The 21228-nt window shown below is 44.5% G+C and overlaps 2 protein-coding genes across 2 annotated transcripts; both read left to right on the top strand.

Annotated features, from left to right (window-relative positions):
- On the top strand, positions 1-12796 carry TTC36 (tetratricopeptide repeat domain 36). The gene is made up of 3 exons (XM_069066666.1): positions 1-222; positions 2373-2561; positions 12441-12796. The coding sequence occupies exons 1-3, from the start codon at positions 99-101 to the stop codon at positions 12698-12700; spliced, it is 573 nt and encodes a 190-aa protein (XP_068922767.1). The 5' UTR covers positions 1-98; the 3' UTR covers positions 12701-12796.
- Positions 12797-14270: 1474 nt separating this feature from the next.
- TMEM25 (transmembrane protein 25) lies at positions 14271-19768 on the top strand. Its single transcript, XM_069066665.1, has 8 exons — positions 14271-14481; positions 14882-15193; positions 15679-15969; positions 16283-16414; positions 16835-16865; positions 17040-17143; positions 17450-17536; positions 17778-19768. The coding sequence occupies exons 1-8, from the start codon at positions 14271-14273 to the stop codon at positions 17849-17851; spliced, it is 1242 nt and encodes a 413-aa protein (XP_068922766.1). The 3' UTR covers positions 17852-19768.
- The last annotated feature ends 1460 nt before the right edge of the window (positions 19769-21228 follow it).

The following is a 21228-nucleotide window of genomic DNA, read 5'->3' as shown; positions in this document are numbered from 1 at the left end:
TATTTACCTCCCAGTGATTGGCAGTTTAGCCTCTCCCAGTTTCCTCCCCTCACTGCTCTTATCTTTGGGTCACTGCTTCCGGCTGAGGTCCAGGTACCATGGGGACTCCAAATGACCAAGCAGTACTGAGAGCCATCTTCAGCCCAGACACCCCATTTGGAGATGTGCCTGGGTGGGAATTTGGAGAAGATCAAATAGAGAAAAACCAGGTGGAAGATGAAGGTGAGAGTTATTTCCTGTGTGACCTTGGACCTGTCACTTCATCTCTGAGCCTCAGTTTCCTTAATTCTAAAATTGGACCAAATTGCTACTGTCCCATTCCTGTTTAGAGTCCTATTGTGATCACTACAACAAATTTGGCCTAGTAATTGGGAAATTAGACCAGAGGCCTCTCCCATCTGGATAGGGTTTGACACCCTTTGCTACCTATGCCTTCCATCCTTCACTGGGAGGAGGGAGATCATTAATCTAAGGGCTTTAGTGCAACATTCCCAGGAAAACAGTTAAGAGGCTAATTGTGTCAAATTGCTTATGGCCTGCTGCCAATGATTTGGCACAGTGCCCCTGCTACCTAGCATTAGAATCTATCTTGGAGGGGCGGCCAGGTAGCACAGCGAGTTAAGAGCACCGGCTCCAGTGTTGAGAAGACCTGGAGATCGAATCCCAGGCTCAGACACTTAGCACCCACCCAGAAACACCTGGCCTTGTAACCTTGAGCAAGTTACTTAACCCCGATTGCTTAAAACAAAACAAAAAAATCTATCTTGGGTACCACCTCACACATATGAAACCTTCCTCTCTTACCATCCCAAACCACCTGGCCAAATTTTGATGCATAAATGGGTACCCATCTTCCATGTCTTTGCCAGTATTTGTCATTAGTGAGAAGGATGTTACGTGGTATTAGTGGAGACCTGTGTGAGGTGGAGGTGGGATGAAAGAAGCAGATCTGGAGGGCAAAAGAGAGCTGTGAGTAGCAACTTTTTGATGTAGTCCCAATCCGATGTGTCTCTAGAACTAAGCCAGTTCTTACCTATTAGAGTATACTTGCCCAGTCATCAGTGATAGCGTTCTATCTTACAGTTCAGAGAAAGACTGGGCTAATTAAGTTCTAAGGAGCACCAAGGGCTATTTGCAATGGATGCCATATTTGAGAGGGAGATGGAAAATGGGGTGAATCTGGTGCCATCAGGGTTTACCCTCCTTCCACTGATGAGAGTTAAAAGAGGAGAGGCCTGCAGAGCTGATCTAAACAGTACTAAACTAAAATGGTGGAGGCTGAACCTCCAAGATCCTTCCCAGTCCATCTCCAAAGAATTCTAGAAGTCTACTGTATTGCTTTTAACAAGTAACAAACATTACTATATGCAAAGAACTGCTGTATACAGTGAATACAGAAACATGGCTCCTGCCCTCCAGTTTACAATCTGGAGACTTTGACCTCTCTATGAAAAAATTATTAATTTTTTATAACTAATAATTAAATAATTTTTATATTTAATAATTACAATATATAATTGATGATTAATTAATAAATAATTACAATTTTTCATGGAAATTATAAAAAATTAAATTATTATGAAACAGTGGGGACAATATATACTATAAGATTGTAGTCTTCGTGGTGGTTGGGTAGTCTGGAAAGGCTTCATTCATGGAGGTGGAATTTGAGCTAGGTTTTAAAGGTTGATCAGGATATTAATAATTGGGAGGGATAGCAGGGGAGTTATTTGGGTAAACACATGGAGGCAGAATTGGAAGTAGTATGTTCTTGGGTTAATGAGTAAGTTCAGCTAGAGTGGTGGTTTCATGTGGGAGAGGAATGAGAAGTGAGGTTGGGAATTTAACCAGTTAGAGCCAGAAAACCTTGAATGCCAAACCAGAGCATGGGCTTAACTGTCTAAGATCCCTTTGTCCTTTGCCATCTATAGATGCACATATATACTCCTGTCTCCAGGAAAATTTTCACATGTACCCTGAAAAATGGCTCTCAGGCCTAATCTAAAACCGCCCAGGAGAGGCAGCTTGGTGTGAAATGAACACTGAATTTAGTAGTCTGGGTTAAAATCCCAGTTAATGCTACCTGCTGCCTTGGTTATGTTGGGTCAACCACTTTATTCCTGTGTCTCAAATTCCTTATCCATAAAATGAGGTTGCTTCTTGCTCTAAATACTAGGGTCCTTTTAATAAACTCCAGTAAATCGATGCCTCTCTACTACTTCAGTCTAAGAAATCAAGCAGATCAGTCCTCACCCTCCAGTGACATAGCTTAGGTGCCCAGAGAGTCAGAATCTCCCAAAGCCTAAGACTTATTCCCCTTCATCTCTGACCCCATTCTTCTCTACTTCCTGGGTCACATACATTGGCTATAGATGACGCCTTCCCTGGGGACCTGCTGGAACAGACCAAGAACCTAGAGTTACAGGGGGTGACAGCAGCTGAGGCTGGGAATCTGAGCACGGCTCTTGAGAGGTTCAGTCAGGCTATCAACCTGCTGCCTGGCAGGGCCTCAGCCTATAACAACCGAGCCCAGGCCCGAAGACTCCAGGGAGATGTGGCAGGTGAGTAGATCCTTGAGAGAACAGGTAAGGAAAGGACGCTAACCTCCAGAGAATCCTCTCTGAGGATTTGTCCAGGGATTGGTGCAGCCTAGGCAATTATATCTGAGGCAAGATCTCATGGGTCTCAGGGAACAGAAAGCAAAAAACACCACAGAGGAAAAGAGACGGGATTATTTAGCGTGGAAAAGGAAAGCCTGGTGTCGTGGACCAGCTGCTCCCCTTGTACATAAACTTGTCAAAAATTCATGTAAATTATGTAATTATGTGAATTATGTCAGGTGTAAAGAACTTCTGGAAATTACTGGGTTGGAAGAGAGAAGCAAATGGGGTAGAGAAACAAGTTTCACCTCTGGGTTGGATAAGGATAGCCCTAACTGGGTTTTGGCAGTAGGCACTGATGGACTTTGCTCATTGACCTAGTTAGTTTGATTTTAACTTGTTGCCACTTCTGAATTCTGTATTCCTTCAATAACTGTGGGAGAGAAGAATCCATCGGGCATATTCACCAATGGCCTAAGTTCTAGGTCCATGGAAAACAGACCCACCAGAGCACATTGCTGCAAATAAGTGGGTTTTGGTCTTTCCAAGACTTACAATACACTAGGCAATAGGAACGCAAAGAGAAAATGTGTCCTTGGTCTCTAGAAATTTATAGTCTACTGGAGGATACATGTAGAAAGATGAGTAAATATAATAATTAGAGATAGGAGAAAGTATTAACAACTAGAGGCATTATAAAATGCTTTCTTTGGTGCTAAGGCAGCTAAGCTGAGCCTTGAAGGAAGCTAATTCCTTTCTTGAAGGAAGGATTCCAAGAGGCAAACAAGTGAGGAAGGAGGACATCCCAGGCATGGGGGGATGGCCTATGCCAAAGGAGGAAGAAGGAATGAGTTCAGGGTGCAAGTAGTCCAGTTTGTCTGGACCTTGGAGGGCATGAAGGGAAGTCTTATGAAGTTAACCTACATAGCATCTTTTCTGAGATCAGTTTCCCAATTTCACTTCAAACTAGTGTTCTGTAGTTGATGACTTGTGTTCTATAATCAGGTAACCCTGAGGGGATGGGTTTACTGAGACTATTGCTATGAGCTCCCATCCGGTATACTTCTTAAAATGTGAGACAGTTTTCATCAACTGGATTTTACAAAAAGACATTACTGAGAAGGTATGACAAGAATAAAAATTATGCAACATCCCCATGAATCAGGGGCACATTCTTCCTTGGGGACAGTGGGCTCAAGCTTAAAGTGATTTGTAAAAAAAAAAAAATCCCTCTCCAACCATTTGGATCCCCAAAGATCTTGGTCCAGGTCTTTATCACTTCTTGCCTTGATCATTGATTGCAATGACTTTCTAATTGGTCTCCTTGCCTGAAATTTCCTCCCACTTTAATTTATTCTCTACACTGCAAAGTAATTTTCCTTAAGCCCAAATCTGACTATGTCACTGCCCAACTCAACTCCAGTGGCTTCCTATTGCCTCTAGAATCAAATATAAACTCTTGTGTTTAACTTTTAAAACCCTCCACAAACTCACTCCCACTTCAGTGGACATCGCTCTCAGCTCTAAATACTTAGATCCAACCAAACTGGCTTTCTCTGTTCCTCACACTCAATACTTCATCTCTTGTGCACTTGCCTATGCACTCCTTCCTCACCCCTACCCCTGTCTTCCTTCAAAGTATAACTCAAGCACCACTTTCTACATGAAGCTTCTCCTGATCCCTCAACTGCTTAGTGCCTTCTATTTCACACTACTTTGTATTTATTTATTCTCTCTATATTTATTTAGTATTTATTTACATATGTCCTCATCTCCTCTGTTAGAATTTAAACTCCATATGAATCTGTATCATTCCTTTTATTATATCTGAATCCTTAGCGCTGGCACAGTGCTTGACACAGAGTAGATACTTTTAGAAAGTACTCCTTGATTGATTGGTGGAATTGTAACGGACCTCAGAGGCCATCTGGTGCACCAGAATCCCCAGTTCAACAGAGCCCAACCATGTCATCAAGCCTCAGCCTGAAGTGTTGGAGAGTTCACTACCTCCCAAAGCAACTCATTTCATTTTGGGACAGCTCTCGTTAGGAGATTTTTTTTTTCATATATTGAACACAAATGTGACTTCCTACAACTTCTACGCATGACTCCAAGGTCTGTCTTCTAGGGCTGAGAAGATTAAGTCTAACCCTTCTTCCATATGATAGCCCTTCAGATACTTGAAGATTATTGTTGTATTTTATCCCTAGCCCCAACGTTTTCTCTTCTTCAAGCTAATTCCCCAGTTCTTTCCTTCAATCCTGATAATTCTCTAGTACTCTCACCATGCAGGTCACCATCTCCTGAATGTCAGTCAGTCAACAAACTTTTATTGAGTGAGTGCTATGTGTCAGACACTGCTAGGGATACAAGAAAGGCAAAAACATGATCCCTGCAGGGTATTCTGGGCTGAAACAGACTCAGGCCAGTCCCCTTTAATTTAAGTTTTAACATTGGAACAACATGAGGCACTCATAAGTCGTTCAATAGTTAACAAAAGGAGATTTACTTAGCAATAGCAGGAAAAGAATATTTAATAAGGATAGGCATTGAGAACCCCTTGAGTTGATTCAGCTGAGCAATTTCTTTTATTACAATGCACTATTTCTCAAATGTTTTGCTTGAAAGTCTCAAACTTCACAAATCCTGTGCCACATCAGATGCAAAATTTTCTCTTAGCAGAGGTTTCCAAAATCAAGAAAGGTTTTCCAAGCTACGTATTGGTAAGCATAGGCTAGTAGCAATTACTTTCTTATACCTTACATGGGATCTTGCACAGTCCAATAAGATGATCCGTGAATGAGTTTCAACTCCTGACATTGTCGTGACAATAGTTGGCTTTCAGATGGTTAGTCAAATTTTCAGGTAATTACATCCCTTTCTTTGGGCCAGTAGCACAACTCAGGATGGCATCTTGCAACTGAGTCCACTTCCAGTCATGCTTCTTCATCTTGGATATGGAAGATTGGCTTAGGGCTAGGTAGCTTCCATCCACTGATGGTATCCTTTCTGGATGAAGCTCCAGATTATCGGGCGATTTTCCTGTGTCACAAGCCCTCCCACATTTGAGTCCCTACCTCGTCAGCCCTCAACAAGAATCACTGTGCCCAGAAGACTGCAGAACACGACATTTGCCTCCACATTACTTCTTTTTCACCTATGCCAGTTGTAGTTGACCTGAGAAGCTATCCATCTCTCTGGTGTAGCCACTAACTAGGCACTCATTATGAAAGAAAGCAATAAGATATACTTGTCCATATCTGGAGGTATGTTCTGCTCACATATTTTGGCTGATAGCATGATTGAAACTTAAGCTTTTTTTGTTTTGTTTTGAGTTTTTTTTTTGGAATTCTTGATGCCAAGTAAATTTTGTTCCAGCCTCTCATTTTCATTCTCTATGTCTTATTTTTTATATATTTCTTATATGCAGTGTATTGTTGCATTTTGCTTCCTTATTGATTATGTCATTCTTTCATTTTTTAAAAAGAATAGTCCAGCAATATTTTATCTTTAAAGCTATAGACCATTCGGTCACATACAGTTTTGGTACTTTGGTCATGTTACAGTTTCATTGATTTGGGTGTGCCTTCCACTGGTGCAGATTCCAATACCTTCACATTTTCTTACCTTGTGTGACTATTTCTCATGTTTTCCCATAAACTCTGTGAACACTAACATTAATGTGGTAAGGGTCTTCCTTTGGTTCATTTGCTATCCCCAAGTATACTACTTGAGTATGCATATGCTGCCTCCAAGTCTCTTGAAACATTTTTAATTCTTGAATAATAGCTTCATTGTACTTTCTGGTAGCATTCTGCAGCCTCCACATGACCTGCCACACATACACATATTTCCATGGCTTTTTTATCATAATTCTAATAAAAAATCACAATGATCATTATAATTCAGGGTGGTGTTGTTTAAAAGATGGGCTTTTGTTGCAGAACACAATTTGGTATTGTTAAATGGTACTTTGTGATTTCATAGTACCACTCTTAGAATTGAAAAAATGGAACCCCTGTACTTGGGAAGGCATGCTTTAGAGGACACTGGCTCATGCTCTTATAAGCACAAAAAATTAAGAGGTAGGGATGAGAGAAGAAACCCTTAAGCTTCCCTGTAGGAAGCTTTTTATTTTCTTTTTACACATCTGGAAACTGAGGATGAGAAAGGGTAAGTGCCCAAGTCACATAGCCAGTAGGAATCTGAGGCAAGATTCAGGCTTGGCCTCATACTCAGTTTTGCTACATAAGGTATTCTCTATATGCCCATAAACTTTACCTCCTAGAATATCATATTCCAAGCTTTCTGCTTCTTTATTATGGTGGGTGCTAAATCATGTGCCATCCTTATAATGACTCCATTATACTTGCATTCTTTCTGGTGGTTTGCAAAGTATTTTTACTTTGATCTAGAAGTTCTGGATTTGGGCTATAATTTACTGGTGATTTTAATTTTGGAATTTATTTCAGGAGATAACTGGTGAATTCTATCTGATTCCACTTTACCTTCTGATTCTAAGATATTTGCATGGTTTTATTTTAAGATTTCTTGAAACATAATGTGTAAGCTCTTTTTTTCACCATGGTAATTCTGCTAGTACAGTGACTCTTAATTTTTTTCTCCTTGCCCTGTTTTTCACGCTAGTTGTTTCAGACATAAGATAGCTCACATTTTCTTGTCTCATGAAAGCGCTGCCTCCTTCTTCTTGATCCATTACAATTTTCAGGGAGTTTATCCCCAGACAAGTTTTGTGCTGCTTGTGTAGATTCCCTTGTCGATTCTTTCTTGAATAGTTCTCATTTGTTTTCCAATTGCCTCCTCGAGTATTCTCATTAGCTCTTCTGAGAATTCTAGTTGGATGTGTGCCCAAGCTGTGTTTTTCTCTAAGGTTTTGTTTGTAGCTGTTTTGCACTCACACAGTTCTTCTGCATCTATGTCTTAAGCATCCTTGCCACCATAACAGCTCATTATAGTGGAGTTCTTTTTTAGTTCCCCATTCTTCCAGTCTACTTCCTGACTTTAGACTTGAGGATATCATGGGTTGCTGCCACACTTCTGGAGGTAAGGTCTCCGCTGGTTCTGTTGCTTCTCTCTTGGGGTGTGAAGTGTTGTATTATTTTAGGATCTCAGGGACAAACTTTTCTTCAAGCTTTCAATGCTCCCTAAGTGGTCTGATCCAGGACAAGGTCTGTCTGCTGATCCCCTGCTCTGGTTCTGTAGGTCCCTGACCTGGGCTTGGGTCTGAACAACAGTAGGCTGCTGGACTCTACCCCTGTGAGCCAGCTAGGACGCTCAGTTGGTTCAGAATGACAGAACTGTAGACCCCTCTTTGGTCTGGGATTTCTGCACTGGTTATTTCTCTGCAGACTGGGCTAAATGCTGGAGCTGAGACCCTGCTCTTTTCCTGAAGTCTGAGCTGCACTGCTGCTGCTGGCTTCTGAGCTTCATTCTTTTTTAGTACGCTTCCCATGGCCTCCCTATCTGAGAATTCCACTCCAATCTCAGGTCTCCTTATTGGTCTATCCTGGACCTATGACCTAGAACTGGATAGTGGGTGACAAAACTGCCAGTTGGCACCTGTTTCCATTGCAATGCTCCAATATGGGTCTGGGACCTCCTTTAGTCTCTTCCTAGGTGCTGGAATGTTCCTAGTGCAGTGCACTCCTGGCCTGACCATGTGCTCAGTTTTCTCAGAGCTATCTATCTGTCTTTCTATTCTGACCTACACTGGACAAATGACTCAGGGTGAATTTTTATAGATTTTCCCACCAGGATTTGGTGTGGTGTATTTTCTAGATCCATTTGGAATTCTTATATTGTTTCCTGCTTTGTGTTATTGCTATCTTGGCTCTGTCAATAATACATTTTAAATCAAATTACTTATATAGATAAGGGCCCCATATACTCTGGGGTGCCCCCATGATTTCTCAAATGAAATTGGACCCACTTTCCTTTTCCTATTCAATTCTGTACCCAGCTCATTATCTCTCTAGAGCACATGCACAAGATATATCTAGAGCCAGGTCTATTTATCATTTCTAACTATATATTTATACCTATATCAACCTATTGGACTAACTCAATAAACTTTCTTTACAGCTGCATTTTATGATATAGGCAATATATATTTTCACATCAAATTTTATTTTTCAAATGGTCAAAAGGTTAAATAATTTTTAAATAGTTATGGCTTTCAATTAGAAAGTATCTCATTTTACTGAATTATTTAATCCATTCATATTTAAGGTTCTGATTGTTAGGTTTGTGTTTTCCTTCACTGATTCCTTTTATACTTTTTTATCTTCCACCTCTTTGAAGTTAGAACCTTTTACCTGCACTTAGCTTTGCTCATACTCTTGATACATGTCTCTTTCCATAGATCATTGTTGTAATGTACTGGACCTCTATGACAGAGGTGAATCATGTGTATAGTTCTCTGGGCACATCCTATATCCTACTCACATAATAAAAACATTCCAGATGCAGGAATGGAGTTTCTTTCTCAGAATCTTTTCATTCCTTATGTGTCAAGGAGTCTCCAAACTCTAGCCTCTCGGATTGCACCCATGTTACTAATATTCTGAGAATAGCATTCAAGGGCAGCTATGTGCCCTGCCAGTGTTGCCTTCTCTTCTCCTATTTAAACTTTTTCACAGTGGGTGTGCATGGTTGGGGTGTTCTGGTGTTCTGTTCTTACTTGCTGTGTCTGGTATTCAGTGAGCAGTGAAGAGGTTTGAGTTTGTCCCAAGTGGAACAGAAATTACAAGAATACCTCGGGTCTGGATACTCTCAAGGGAGCTGTATTCACCTTTTCTTTAATACCCATTATGTTTGGACATTTTAGATCTGCTAAGATAGACATAATCCTTTTATCCAAGTCTACAAATAAAATAAATATAGCTAGAATAAGAAGCAATGATATGGATGGGGGAAAAAATCTTTTCATGAAGTGTTTCTTATTTTAAAAGTCTGAAATCTAAAATCTGCCATTCCTCAGAGATAAAGGGTCAAAGAATATGAACAGTCTTCAAATGAAGAAATATAAACTACTAATAACAATTTTAAACATTTAAAAATAATTATTAGCTTTTTATTATTAATAATTAGGTATTATTGATAACTAATAAATAGATAAAAATTAAAACGACTATGAAGTATAACATTACATTCATCAGAATTTCAAAGATGGCAGAGGATGTTGGTGGGGATACAGGAAAACAGGAATGCTAATTTGCTACCAATAAAGGTATGAAATTATCCAACTCCTTTGAAAATAATTTAGACTTATGCAAATGAAGTTATAGAAACTTTTCATACCCATTGTCCTAGCAATATAATTTCTCCCCCAAGGAGATTATTGACAATAAGAAAAAACCTATGTGTCTAAACATATTCATATCAATACTATTTCTAATAGCTAAAAATTAGAAACAAAGCATAGGTCAATGATTGGGGAATAGGGGAACAAATTAAGTTATATGAATATCTGATGTAACTATACAGTGATGAAAATGAATAATCCCTATTCATTGTGATGGGGTGGAATAGTGAGCAGGGCTGTTCAGTCCCTTTTTTCCCTATCCCATCACCCTGTTACTGACTATTGACTATTTAGATTTCTTCATATAACGGGCAATTAGATGGCACAGGGAAGACCTGAGTTCAAATCTAGCCATAGACATTTACTAGTGGTGTGACCTTGGACAAGTCACTTAATCTCTGTTTGTATCAGTTTACTCATCTGTAAAATGGAGAAAATAATGGCACCTACCACCCAGGGATGTTTTAAGAATAAGATAATATTGAGATAATATGATGATAATATTATAAATAATAATAAAATTAGAGATGATGAGATATTTGTAAAAAGCACTTAGCACAGTTCCTAGCACATAGTAGGCACCATGTAAATGCTAGCTATCATTATAAAAACATTCTCTACTCCCCAGACATTTTCTTATGATCTGGGACCTTGCTGTCCTGACTGGTGGCCTTATTTGGCCTATTATTTCAGGGAAGCTCCAGCCACTCTGGTAATCTCTTATCAAAGTGCTTACTCTAGCTAGCCCTTACCTAGAAGGCGTATGTCATTCTACTCTCCTGTAGCTTCATTTACCACAGTAACCTTTTGGATTTAAGTGTCCCTCCCTGGCCACCAATCAACATTTACTAAGTGCCTACTGTGCGCTAAATGAGAGAGATATTAAGAGAAGGCAAAAGGCAGTCCCTGCCCTCAAGAGGTTCAGTCTAATGGAGGAAACAACATGTAAGCAAATATACACAAAGCCAAGCTATATATAGGATAAATAGAAAATAATTTACAAAGGGAAGTCACTGGAATGAAGACCCATATTATTGTACCCATTTATAAAAAATTAAGTCTAGTTGACTAATTTGATATGTTGACTGATAACCCTGGGGGAAAAGCACTCTGGTGCCAGGGCAGGGAGGCGTGGGGGAAGCAGTTTGTGAATGATATGGCCTTAGAAAACTACTCCCTAACCTACAGCCATGCTTCAGAATATATACCATGAAGTGATGCGGGGTTAACAAAGCAGGGCTGAAAGAATAATGTGAATACAGATTAGGTGCCTCTCAGCTACATCCAGGTTCATTTCATAAGCCTCCACCTAATGTTTCACTTTTCCTGGGCCAGACTACCATTAATTCAAAGTAAAAGTCATTTAGTTAAAGAGAACAGCAGAATAAGTAAAAAAAAGTTAATTTCTTCCAAATGCACCACTTCCCACTGATTCCCACAGCACAAGTCTTAGAGGAGGTACTTTTCCCCCCAACAACTAATCCTCCTAGGACTGTATACCCCCTGGAACAGATCTCGGGCTGTGAAAACAGTTTGTGGTGCTTGCCTTTCTCAGCAATGCTGATGCCCCACGCAGCTGGGCTGATTTCTCCACTGAGTCGATGCTTTTATCTGCTCCTCTGTTGGCTAGCTTCTTCCTCCCAGGGACCGATGATGCTCTTCTGTGAGATAATCTAAGCTTCAATTTATTTTAACCCTTTTGTTAGTCAGACCCAAAGTCACACTCAGTCAGCACAGCAAATAATCTACTAAATCAAGTCTTTTATTTTTGACAGCGTCTCCCCTTTCAGAAGAAAATTCCTGTTTGATATTTGAGTTAGGATGAAAAAAATTGATTTCAATTCCCACTATGTCCCTCATAGCTACTGTCTACATATATAAATCTGGGAATGATCTTCATGTTGTGGTTATTGTTCAGTCGTACCCAACTCTGTGTAACCCCATTTGGGGTTTTCTTGGCAAAGAAGCTGAAGTGATTTGCAACTTCCTTCTCCAGCTCATTTTACAGATGAGGAAACTGAGGCAAACAGGGTTAAGTGACTTACCCAGGGTCACACAGCTAGTCAATGTCTGGGACAGGAATTGAACTCAGGCCTCCCTTACTCCAGGGCTGGCACTCTCTCCCATTGTACCACCTAGCTTCCCTGTTCAGAGTCATACAGCTAATAACTAAGTGGCAGAGGTGGAGTTTGAACATGCGTGTTCTCTGTGTAAAGTATAGCATTCTCTCTATTATACCTCACTGCTTAATCCAAGCTACATTTGACCAGGAAATCTCTCTGGACTGGAGAATCCTCTAGTCTGGGAGCCGGGAGTGGGTGGAATGGTGAGAAGGAAGCTGCAGTTCTGACCATCATGGGGCACAGTGACTCTTTACAAGGAAAGATGGAAGTTCCTCCTTTACCTGTGTCATAGACAGCTGCAGGAAGAGTCTTTTTCCAGCCCATGTGTCCTTCCAATCAGCTCTAGCCTCCATGAATTTTCCTTTCTCCCCTCCACTCCGACCCCACCCGCAGGTGCACTGGAGGACCTGGACTGTGCTATCCTGCTGAGTAAGGGCCACGGACAGGTGGCATGCCAGAGCTATGTCCAGAGGGGGCTGGTAGCCCGTCTGCAGGGCAGAGATGATGACGCCAGAAGCGACTTTGAGAAAGCAGCTCGTCTGGGCAGCCCCTTTGCCCGACGCCAGCTGGTCCTGCTTAACCCTTATGCGGCCCTGTGCAACCGGATGCTGGCTGACATGATGAGACAGCTTCAAGGCATCAGTGAACCCTGAGAAGACACGCCTCCTACCTGGGGATCCATGCTCCTTGGCAGCCCCGAGGGAGGGGGCAGCTGCCAACCAAATAAAGCCGCCTTTGCTCCAGCCTGATTCCTAGTCCTCATTGTGTGACCAGGATTCCCATCAGCTCGGCCAGTATCACCAGTTTATGGGATCTAAATCTAAGGATTTATAGGACCCAGAAGGAGCCTTTGGGATCATTTAGTCCCACTGAGGCCCAAAGCCAAGCAAGGTAGAAAGTGATGTAGTCTGAATTAAAGTCTACGTCATTACTGAAGACTCCCAAGCTCTTTCCACTCCACCACAGAGGCAATGAAGGCAGTGTGGTCCAATGAAAGAGCACAGAGTCTCCAGTCAGGAGATCGGGGCTCCAATTCCAGTGCTGCCAAGATCACCCCAGTTTCTGGGGGAGCAAGGAAAGGCATCACAGTGTCCTGGATTAGAATCCTATGTCTGTTATTAATTGCCTGATGACACGGTCTGTGCCTCCGCTCAAGGAGGTGATTTCTAAGGTCCCTTTCAGCTCTAAATCAGTTAAAAAATGAGGACACCCAGACTCGGAGTTATGGGACACACGCACTCACACAGTGGCCGAGATGGGATTTGCCCTTGTGTCTTCCTGCTCCCAGTCTGTCTACCACCTCCCACTACAGCACACTGACAACATGATAGGAGGGACCATGGGAGTGCGCGGGACCAGCTGGGCTCCAGTGGCTCCCCCTGCCCTCTCCGGCTGCTTCCTGGCCAAGCGAGGTCATTCCCTGAGAATACCTCACTCTTGGACCAGCTCCCGCTGATGAGAGGTGCATCCTGAGGCGACCAAGGCAGCGGCTGGGAGGGGGCGGGGTGCATGCATGCCTACGGTGCTTTGGAGATGACACAAGGTGGGTGGGAGCTAATGCCCCCAGCTTCCCACCCCAGCAGGAAAGCCTCGGGTGGTCTAGCCTTCACCCAGGAAGAGAGTGGCAGATCGGGCATTGATTGGCCCTGTCTGCCCATGCTCCGAGCCCCTGCATCATACTGCGGTATTCATCAGACCTGAGCAGTTGCTGCCCCCAGCCCTGGAGAGGAGCCTGGACCAGGGTTTGACAGGGGAGGGATCCCGGGTGAGTGATGCCCAGGGGACAGAGTCAGAGGCCCAGGCCCCAGGGAGGGACTGCCCACTGCAGGGACTTCTCCCCCATCTCACTGCCCAGATGCCCTGCCTGCTACTTGGAACCGGTCCCAAAGCTGAAATGTTCCCCACACCCCACCTGTCCCTTGCCCCCACCCCCCAACATGCAGAGAGGAGAAGTCAAAGGTATGGAAAGAGCAGAGGAAGGGGTACAGCCTGAAAGAGAGAGGGGATGGGAGGAGACACCTGCGGGGGGGGGGGGGGGGAGAGGCTATGACCTTCAGGTGAAAGGACCGACTTTATCTGCCTATGCATTTATGTGTGTGTGTGTTTCTATGCATGCATATTTCAGTGTGTATATATCTGTGAATGTGTGTGTATTTTTGTGTTTTTGTGCATATGTCTATAAGAGTGTATTTAATCAATGTATGTGTCTGTTTCTGGGTATCTATGCATATGCATGTGTTTTGTACATGGACATGTGTATGGGAGGAGGCTCTTGTGCCTGCCCTCCCTTTCTTCCTTTCCCCCACCCCCAGGCCTCTCCCCTCTGCCCCCAGAAGCCAAAGGGGGTTCAAAGTGGGGCTGACCATGATGCTTTCCTGGATCCTCACTGCACTCCCTCCCACGTTGCTGCTAGTACTGGCCCTGCTGAGCTCAGGTACTCTACCTCTACCTGCCCCCGGACCTTCCTGGTGTCCATTCACCTTCAGTACTCTTGGAGTGCTAATCCCCCCTACCCCAGACATCAGCTGCCAGGTCTGTCCAGGTGCCACCCCCATTACCTGATGATACTGGAGCTAGGACATTTCATTTTCTCCTCTGTTGCCCATGAGGTGAATCTCAGAAGCTGCCCTGCCTCTCTCTTCCTAGGTCCCCATTCATGTGACTTCTTGGGCATTTGGGTTTGTCCCATGGTGTGTTTCACAGGAGTCCCCTGCACCCCACAGGATTTGTATCCCCACCTTACTCTGCCTCTCCAAGCTCTCTCTGATGTCACCATTACTGGCCCCTAAGTGTTCCCCAGACCCTTGGCTCACAGGACCCCTACTCTCTTCCAGGCCAGGGGGAGCTGGCGCCTCAGATTGATGGGCAGACATGGGCAGAGCGGGCACTGAGGGAGAATGAACGCCATGCCTTCACCTGCCAGGTGGAAGGTGGACATGACTCCCCGAGGCTGGCTTGGTACCTAGATGGGCAGCTGCAGGAGGCCAACACATCGAGGCTGCTCAGCGTGAGTGGGGAGGCCTTCACAGGCAGCATGAGCACATTTACCATCACTGCTCAGAGGGCTCAGCATGAGCTGAACTGCTCCTTGCAGGATCCAGATACCAGGAGAGTGGCCAATGCCTCTGTCATCCTTAACGTGCAGTGTGAGTGTCTGCCAGGTGGGGACAGGTGAGGTAGGGGGAGGCCTCTCTGCGCTGTGCTCCTAGAGCGCTAACCTCCTCCACTCCAGCCCCCAGACTCCCAGGTCTGTCCAGGTGCCACCCCCAGTACCTGGCCACACGAGACCTGGGAGAGCAGACCCAAGCAGCCTACCTTCTGATCTCTGACTTTCACTAGCATCCTCAGAAAGCACTCATGGGCCCTGTTTCTTTTCCCCTGATCTTATGGCCAGACTCAGATCTTGCCATATCTCATTCTCTATCTGAGAAGAGGACCCAAGTCGCCTACCCTCATCCCTATGTGAGAAGATACCCTGAGTATCCAGATCCCCAGCCATGTATGGGAAAAGGTCCCAGGTGCCTGAGTCCCTAGTCTCCTCCCTTTCCAAAAATTATATTTGGGAGGGTTTTGGTGGAGCAAGTGATATAAGGCCAGTGATAGGAGTGAGGTGGTTTCTGCTTTACCCCAGTCAAACCAGAGATTGCCCAGGTGGGGGCCAAGTACCAAGAAGCACAGGGTCCAGGGCTCTTGGTTGTCCTGTTTGCCCTGGTTCGAGCCAACCCACCTGCCAATGTTACATGGATTGACCGGGATGGACCTGTGACTGTCAACACTTCTGACTTTCTGGTACTGGATGCCCGGAGCTACCCCTGGCTCACCAACCACACTGTACAGCTACAGCTCCACAGCCTAGCCCAAAACCTCTCTGTGGTGGCCACCAATGGCGTGGGTGTCACTAGTTCTTCTCTCCCAGCCCCAGGTGAGTCAGACAAAGCTCAGAGGGGCATGGGTGGTGTGGAACAGAGACATCCCCCTATCCAAAGGGTAAGCATTGACAGAAAATAGCACAAGCATTGCCAAAGGCTGGGGTGGGCACAGAGTGGCATAAGGGAAAGGCAAGAGGATCTCTTACTGGAAGAGCAGGAATCTGTACTGAGAAACTTGCTAGAGGGAAATCCTGCCAGGGCATCTTGCCCACAGCAACAAGGATTTCCAGGGTTTCTCTCCCCTTGCATGTGTTGGGATGGGTAGGGACACTGCCTACCTGGGCTTGACCAAGGGATGCCCCACAGGGCTCCTGGCCACCCAGGTGGAAGTGCCGATGCTGGGCATTGTTGTGGCTGGAGCCCTTGCTCTGGGCACTCTGGTGGGCTTCAGCACTCTGGTGGCCTGCCTGGTCTGCAGGAAGGACAAAAAGACTACAGGTAGGGATAGGAGTGGAAGGCCCCGGAGGGAGGGTGGGGTGTGTGCAGAGAACATGGATGGGGAGGGAGGCTGTGAGTAAAAACAGGGAAGAAGTATAAGGATAGAACCTAGAGTAAGGTTACCAAGTGGGGGACAGCGATCAAACATGGTGAGCATGGGGCAGAAATGAACAAACCTGGACCGGAAGGAGCTGGACAGAACAAGTTGCACGGGACAGAGGGAGATGGTTTGCCTGGGGTATGAGGAAGGTGGAGGAAAACACCAGAGCTATGAGGATCTGGGTCAGACAGGAGGATGAGTGAAAAGTCACCAATTCTCTTGTCCAGGATGGGTATATGAGAGCACCTCCCCGGGCGGGTTGGCAGTTAGTGCACGCTGATGGGATGTAGTCAGCGGAGGCCCCCCCTCTTTCTCCCCAGGCACCTCTCGGCGGCCATCTCTCCTCTCCAGGTAACATGCGCTCAGTCTAGATAGTATGGGGGGTTGCCAACAATGGGCAGGACTGATACACAGTGTGGGTACTGGGGAGATTTCTTGGAGGTTCGTAGGTCTGGGCCATACCACAAATTGAGAACACATCCTAGCTGATGTCAAGGGTGATAGCAGCTTTTCCCTACCTTGCAGTGACTCCAACAATCTGAAACTCAACAATGTGCGACTGCCTCGGGAAAACATGTCCCTCCCTTCCAACCTGCAACTCAATGATCTCACTCCAAACTCCAGAGGTGGTGTGTATTTTGCTGTGGTCAGGTCATATCCTAAGTGTGTTGTTGAGTTCTGGGTGCCACATTTTAGGAAGAACATTGAAAAGCTAGAGTGGGTTCAGAGGAGGATGAGCAGCATTGTGAGATGACTAGAGACCATGCCATATGGTCTCTCCCCAGTGCCCTCCCTCCCCATGCCCTTGTCCACTGGGTTGGCTCCTGAATTTGCAATCCCCTAAGACCTGCCAGGGAAAAGAGGAGCATGGGCACGAGAAGGAACTCTTCTGGCACTGGAGGGCACCAGGCACTATCATATTTATCATCCAACAGCTAAACCAGCTGATGGACAGATACCACAGAACACCAGGAAGCCTGATATCCTGGACCCTGAGAACGGAGTCCTTTTCACCAGCCAAGGTATCCAGGACAAGGAAAATGGGTACCAACAGGGCACATACCTCCCCACCTCCTCATCTCCCCTGCCCAATATGCCCATTTATATAGATTCTGTAGCTCCTAGAGGACATGGAAAGAACCTAGGTATGTATGCTACCAGCTCTCCAGTAGTGAGGTTCCCTGGGGAAAGAGGGTTGGCATACAGACATCCCTTCCTCAATGATACTGGGAGCTCAAGCTCTGGATCTCTTTCACCCCACAGGTTTTGTACATCTTCCAATGCTGGGCTACATCTATCGGGCATCCAGTATGAGCAGTGATGAGATCTGGCTGTGAGCAAGAGGGCAGGGTCAAGGGAAGTCTTGTTCCTCTGGTTGCCTTTTGCTGCTGTCCTGAGCCTGCCCTTACCCTCCTGGCTAAGGAGGTAATTTTGTTATCCATATGAGTATGACTGGTTTCATTGGAACCTCAAAGTGGGATTGGACTCTCTTAGGCAAGGGGTTGAGGCTGCCCGTAAGAACTGGTCCCTTCATTTTAACTCAGGTTGGTCTTGAGGCTTGGGGAACGGTGTAACAAATACCCAAGCTGAATGCAGCTGTGCTCCAATAGCATGTAACTTCCAGGAGAGGACGTGACATTTCCTGACATCTCAAAACCATACCCCCTGCTCTTCTTTATGTCATGGATATGGTAAACATGCCAAGCTTGGTGGATGAGGAGAATGCTGCATGCCCTGGGCACTGCCCTTTGTTCCTCTTTTAACTATCTATGCCTCGCCCCTTTCGGGCAGAAACCAAACAGTCCCTTCCTGGTGTGCCAACCCTGGCATGTTGGCATGGGTTAAGCTAAGCACAACTTTTTCCTTTTGGCTAAAAGCTTCCCTGCCTGTCTCTCCTTCCTCATAGGTACTACATATAGGGATAGGATGGGTGTGGGAGATAATTTCCTCACCTTCTTGATGGACCCAAGGCATCTTTGCTCTGAGCAATGTTATTTCTGGGCATCAGCAAAAGTTAGGGAGAAAAGGAGAGAGGGAGGCCTAGTAATGCCCTCCCAAGGGCATGAAGCTATGCACCTGTTCTTGCAATATTAGCACTTTAAGAATGTCCCATAGGGGAGGGGGCATGACTAAGAGTCCCCAGGGCTTCTGCTTTGTCTCTGATGTTTCTCCTACATTTGAGACTTCCTAGAGATTCACTGTGAGTGCCCTATGCCCAACAGGCCTAGGGTTTCCCCTGTCAAAACTGTGCTCATTCTTGCATTCTACTTATCCCACTCCCACCTCCTCCACCCTGATTTGTCTGGTATACATCCTTTGGCAGCAATAAACCAAGCTCATCTTGTCCTGTGCAGCTACCATTTTTCTCTAGAGCAAATTCTTTCCAGAAAGGGATGGCCAGGGCAGAAAGACATTCTTCTGTCAGTCAGTAGCATTAATGGTGTGCCCAGGGTTCTTTGGGGTGCATTGGCAGTCTGGGGAGGGGGGAAAAAAGACACCATGGACACAGAGGATACAATATAGTTCTTGCCCACAGGAAGTATGTAATCCTTTAGTTGAGAAGTCTGACAGAGTTATTTGCAGGAATCTTCTCATGAGTCTACAAAAATAATTATAGAGCTAACATAAAATGGCATTGAACTGACATGTTTTCATAGAATCAGAATTCAAGAATTATAAGAGACCTTAACAGCTGTTGAGATAGTTATCCAGTCCAACCTAGACATGAATCACCATTATCATGTTACCCAACAAATGATTGTCCACTTTTCTGCAGATTTTGTAATTTTAAAATGGTGGCTGCGGGTTAGTGTGTGTTACCCTGGCTGGCTTTCTGATGTTTAGCCCAGCAAGGAATAAATGGAAGACATAGGAATTTGCCAAAGACAAAACTTGCCCTCTTTCTTCCCCTTCCATCCTCTGATTCCGCATAAGAAGGTGATCCAGAACAGCAATGTAAGCGAAAAAGAGAGACCACTGCTGGTTTTCATGCTGCTGCTTAGTGTCTTCTTGGCCGTTAAGGGATGCCTGGATGTCCATTCCTAGGGCAATGCCCCCCAATGCCTCAATGTCTTAGATTGAATAAATACTCACACAATATCAAGATGATTTAATAATGCTTAAAAAGCAACCTAGAAATGATGGGAAGTTAAGATAGTGCAGAGTATGTTTTAATATTTTATTTAAAAAATCTGTCATCGTTGCTTAGTACCATGTTGAGATCTAGCAAGCTCTCAATAAAATGGTTGACCTCATATATGTTTATATTTTCCCCCCAAACATACTGTAAGTTTTTTAAGGGCAAGGACTATGTCTTCTGTTTTGGAAGAATCTATGGAGTGGCCCAGGTGGTCCTAAAGGTTTTCATTTTAGGGGGAAAGAGACTAGACTTATGATTTCTCTGGAATAAAGACCCCTTTTATGAGGAGACTCCATCTATACAGGGTGTCAGCTTCTGTGCTACTTTAGGAGCTGCTTAGAGGAGGGGGGTGGGGGCCAAGGTTATGACTTGCCCAGGGTCATCCAGCAAGAATGTCTCAGAAATGGGAATTGAATCCAGCTTTGAGACAAATTCTCTTTTCACCAGGCCATGATGCCTCTCATGAGAACGTCATGGGCCAACAAAATTTAGTGGCTTGTTTAGATCCCTAGTGGCAAAATTGGGACAACCAGGCCCCTGTACCATGTTGATCTTATCCTGTCTCCCAGTTCCTACAGCTTTCCCTGTTCTCAGAAATGGATGCCAGAGCCATCTGGGGTCATCTCCAGTTGTCCTGATCTGTATCTTGCCACTGGACCCAGATGACTCTGAAGGAGAAAGTGAGGCTGTGACTTTCTTAAGTCCAATTCACTTACATATCATGGCATCGCCTTCCTGATATCATGGTCCTCTTTGAGAACGAAGGACAAACAATAACAAAATGGATGCCAGAACCATATTTGAGAAGCCTGATTCCCTCTGGGGGTATGTGCGGAGAGGGAGGAAAGCCCTTTTCCCTGTAGTTTACCTGAAACAAGGTTGGAATTCTTAAAAATTAACTTTTAAAAATAAGGGAACAAGGAAGCAGAAAAACCAAAGACTTTACAGAGTAAACATTTCTGAGACTAACAAGTGGCTTGGTTGGTGCAGTTTAACAGGGATCTTTTTCTCTTGGGATGGGGGGAGGGGAAAGACCTTTTTGTTTCTCATTAACACATTCAAAACCGTAAGATTTTGACTTGGCAGTGATCTTAGAGGTCATCTGGTTCAGCTCCTTCATTTTACAGCTCAGACTCATCCAGGTTAAATGACTTGCTCAACATCACACAAGTTATAAAGGGAGGAGGTATTAACTTAGGTCTTCTGACTCCAAATCCAACACTGCCTACTCTACCATACTGTCCTCCTGAAATCTAGATGAAGGGAGAATAGTTTTATTGATGAAGTTTGGAGGTAGACTATATGTTGAATTGAATTCTTTTTTTTCCTGGGTAGTAAAAAAATATTTTAGGAGATATCCTTTTTTACTTTTTCTTTGGATTTCCAGTTTAGAATAAATATTTAATAAATGCTTTTGGATTGATTCCTCCTTATCTTGGTTAGGAAGGTGACTGGTTATTTAGATAAGGAGCAAATAGGCATATGTGGTTGGAACACTAAAAGACCACCAGGGACCAGGAGGCTTCCCTAATAGCTGACTATGAGCATGGGATTATGGAATGGACAAAAGAACTC

This window comes from Petaurus breviceps, unplaced genomic scaffold (genome assembly GCF_028583685.1).
Source record: "Petaurus breviceps papuanus isolate PSGF00001 unplaced genomic scaffold, PetGlider_PUasm1.0 90723, whole genome shotgun sequence".
NCBI lineage: Eukaryota > Metazoa > Chordata > Mammalia > Diprotodontia > Petauridae > Petaurus > Petaurus breviceps.
Note: the sequence above shows the minus strand (reverse complement) of the source record. Positions and strands in the feature narration are given on the sequence as shown.

What these genes read in the sequence shown, in the direction of transcription:
- TTC36 (XM_069066666.1), top strand. Translation starts at nt 99, where the DNA reads ATGGGGACTCCAAATGACCAAGCAGTACTGAGAGCCATCTTCAGCCCA. An exon ending in AAACCAGGTGGAAGATGAAG is followed by an intron (nt 223 to 2,372) that starts GTGAGAGTTATT and finishes CATTGGCTATAG; the next exon opens with ATGACGCCTTCCCTGGGGAC. An exon ending in ACTCCAGGGAGATGTGGCAG is followed by an intron (nt 2,562 to 12,440) that starts GTGAGTAGATCC and finishes CCCCACCCGCAG; the next exon opens with GTGCACTGGAGGACCTGGAC.
- TMEM25 (XM_069066665.1), top strand. Translation starts at nt 14,271, where the DNA reads ATGCATATGCATGTGTTTTGTACATGGACATGTGTATGGGAGGAGGCT. An exon ending in CACTCCAAACTCCAGAGGTG is followed by an intron (nt 17,144 to 17,449) that starts GTGTGTATTTTG and finishes ATCATCCAACAG; the next exon opens with CTAAACCAGCTGATGGACAG. An exon ending in AGTCCTTTTCACCAGCCAAG is followed by an intron (nt 17,537 to 17,777) that starts GTATCCAGGACA and finishes TTCACCCCACAG; the next exon opens with GTTTTGTACATCTTCCAATG.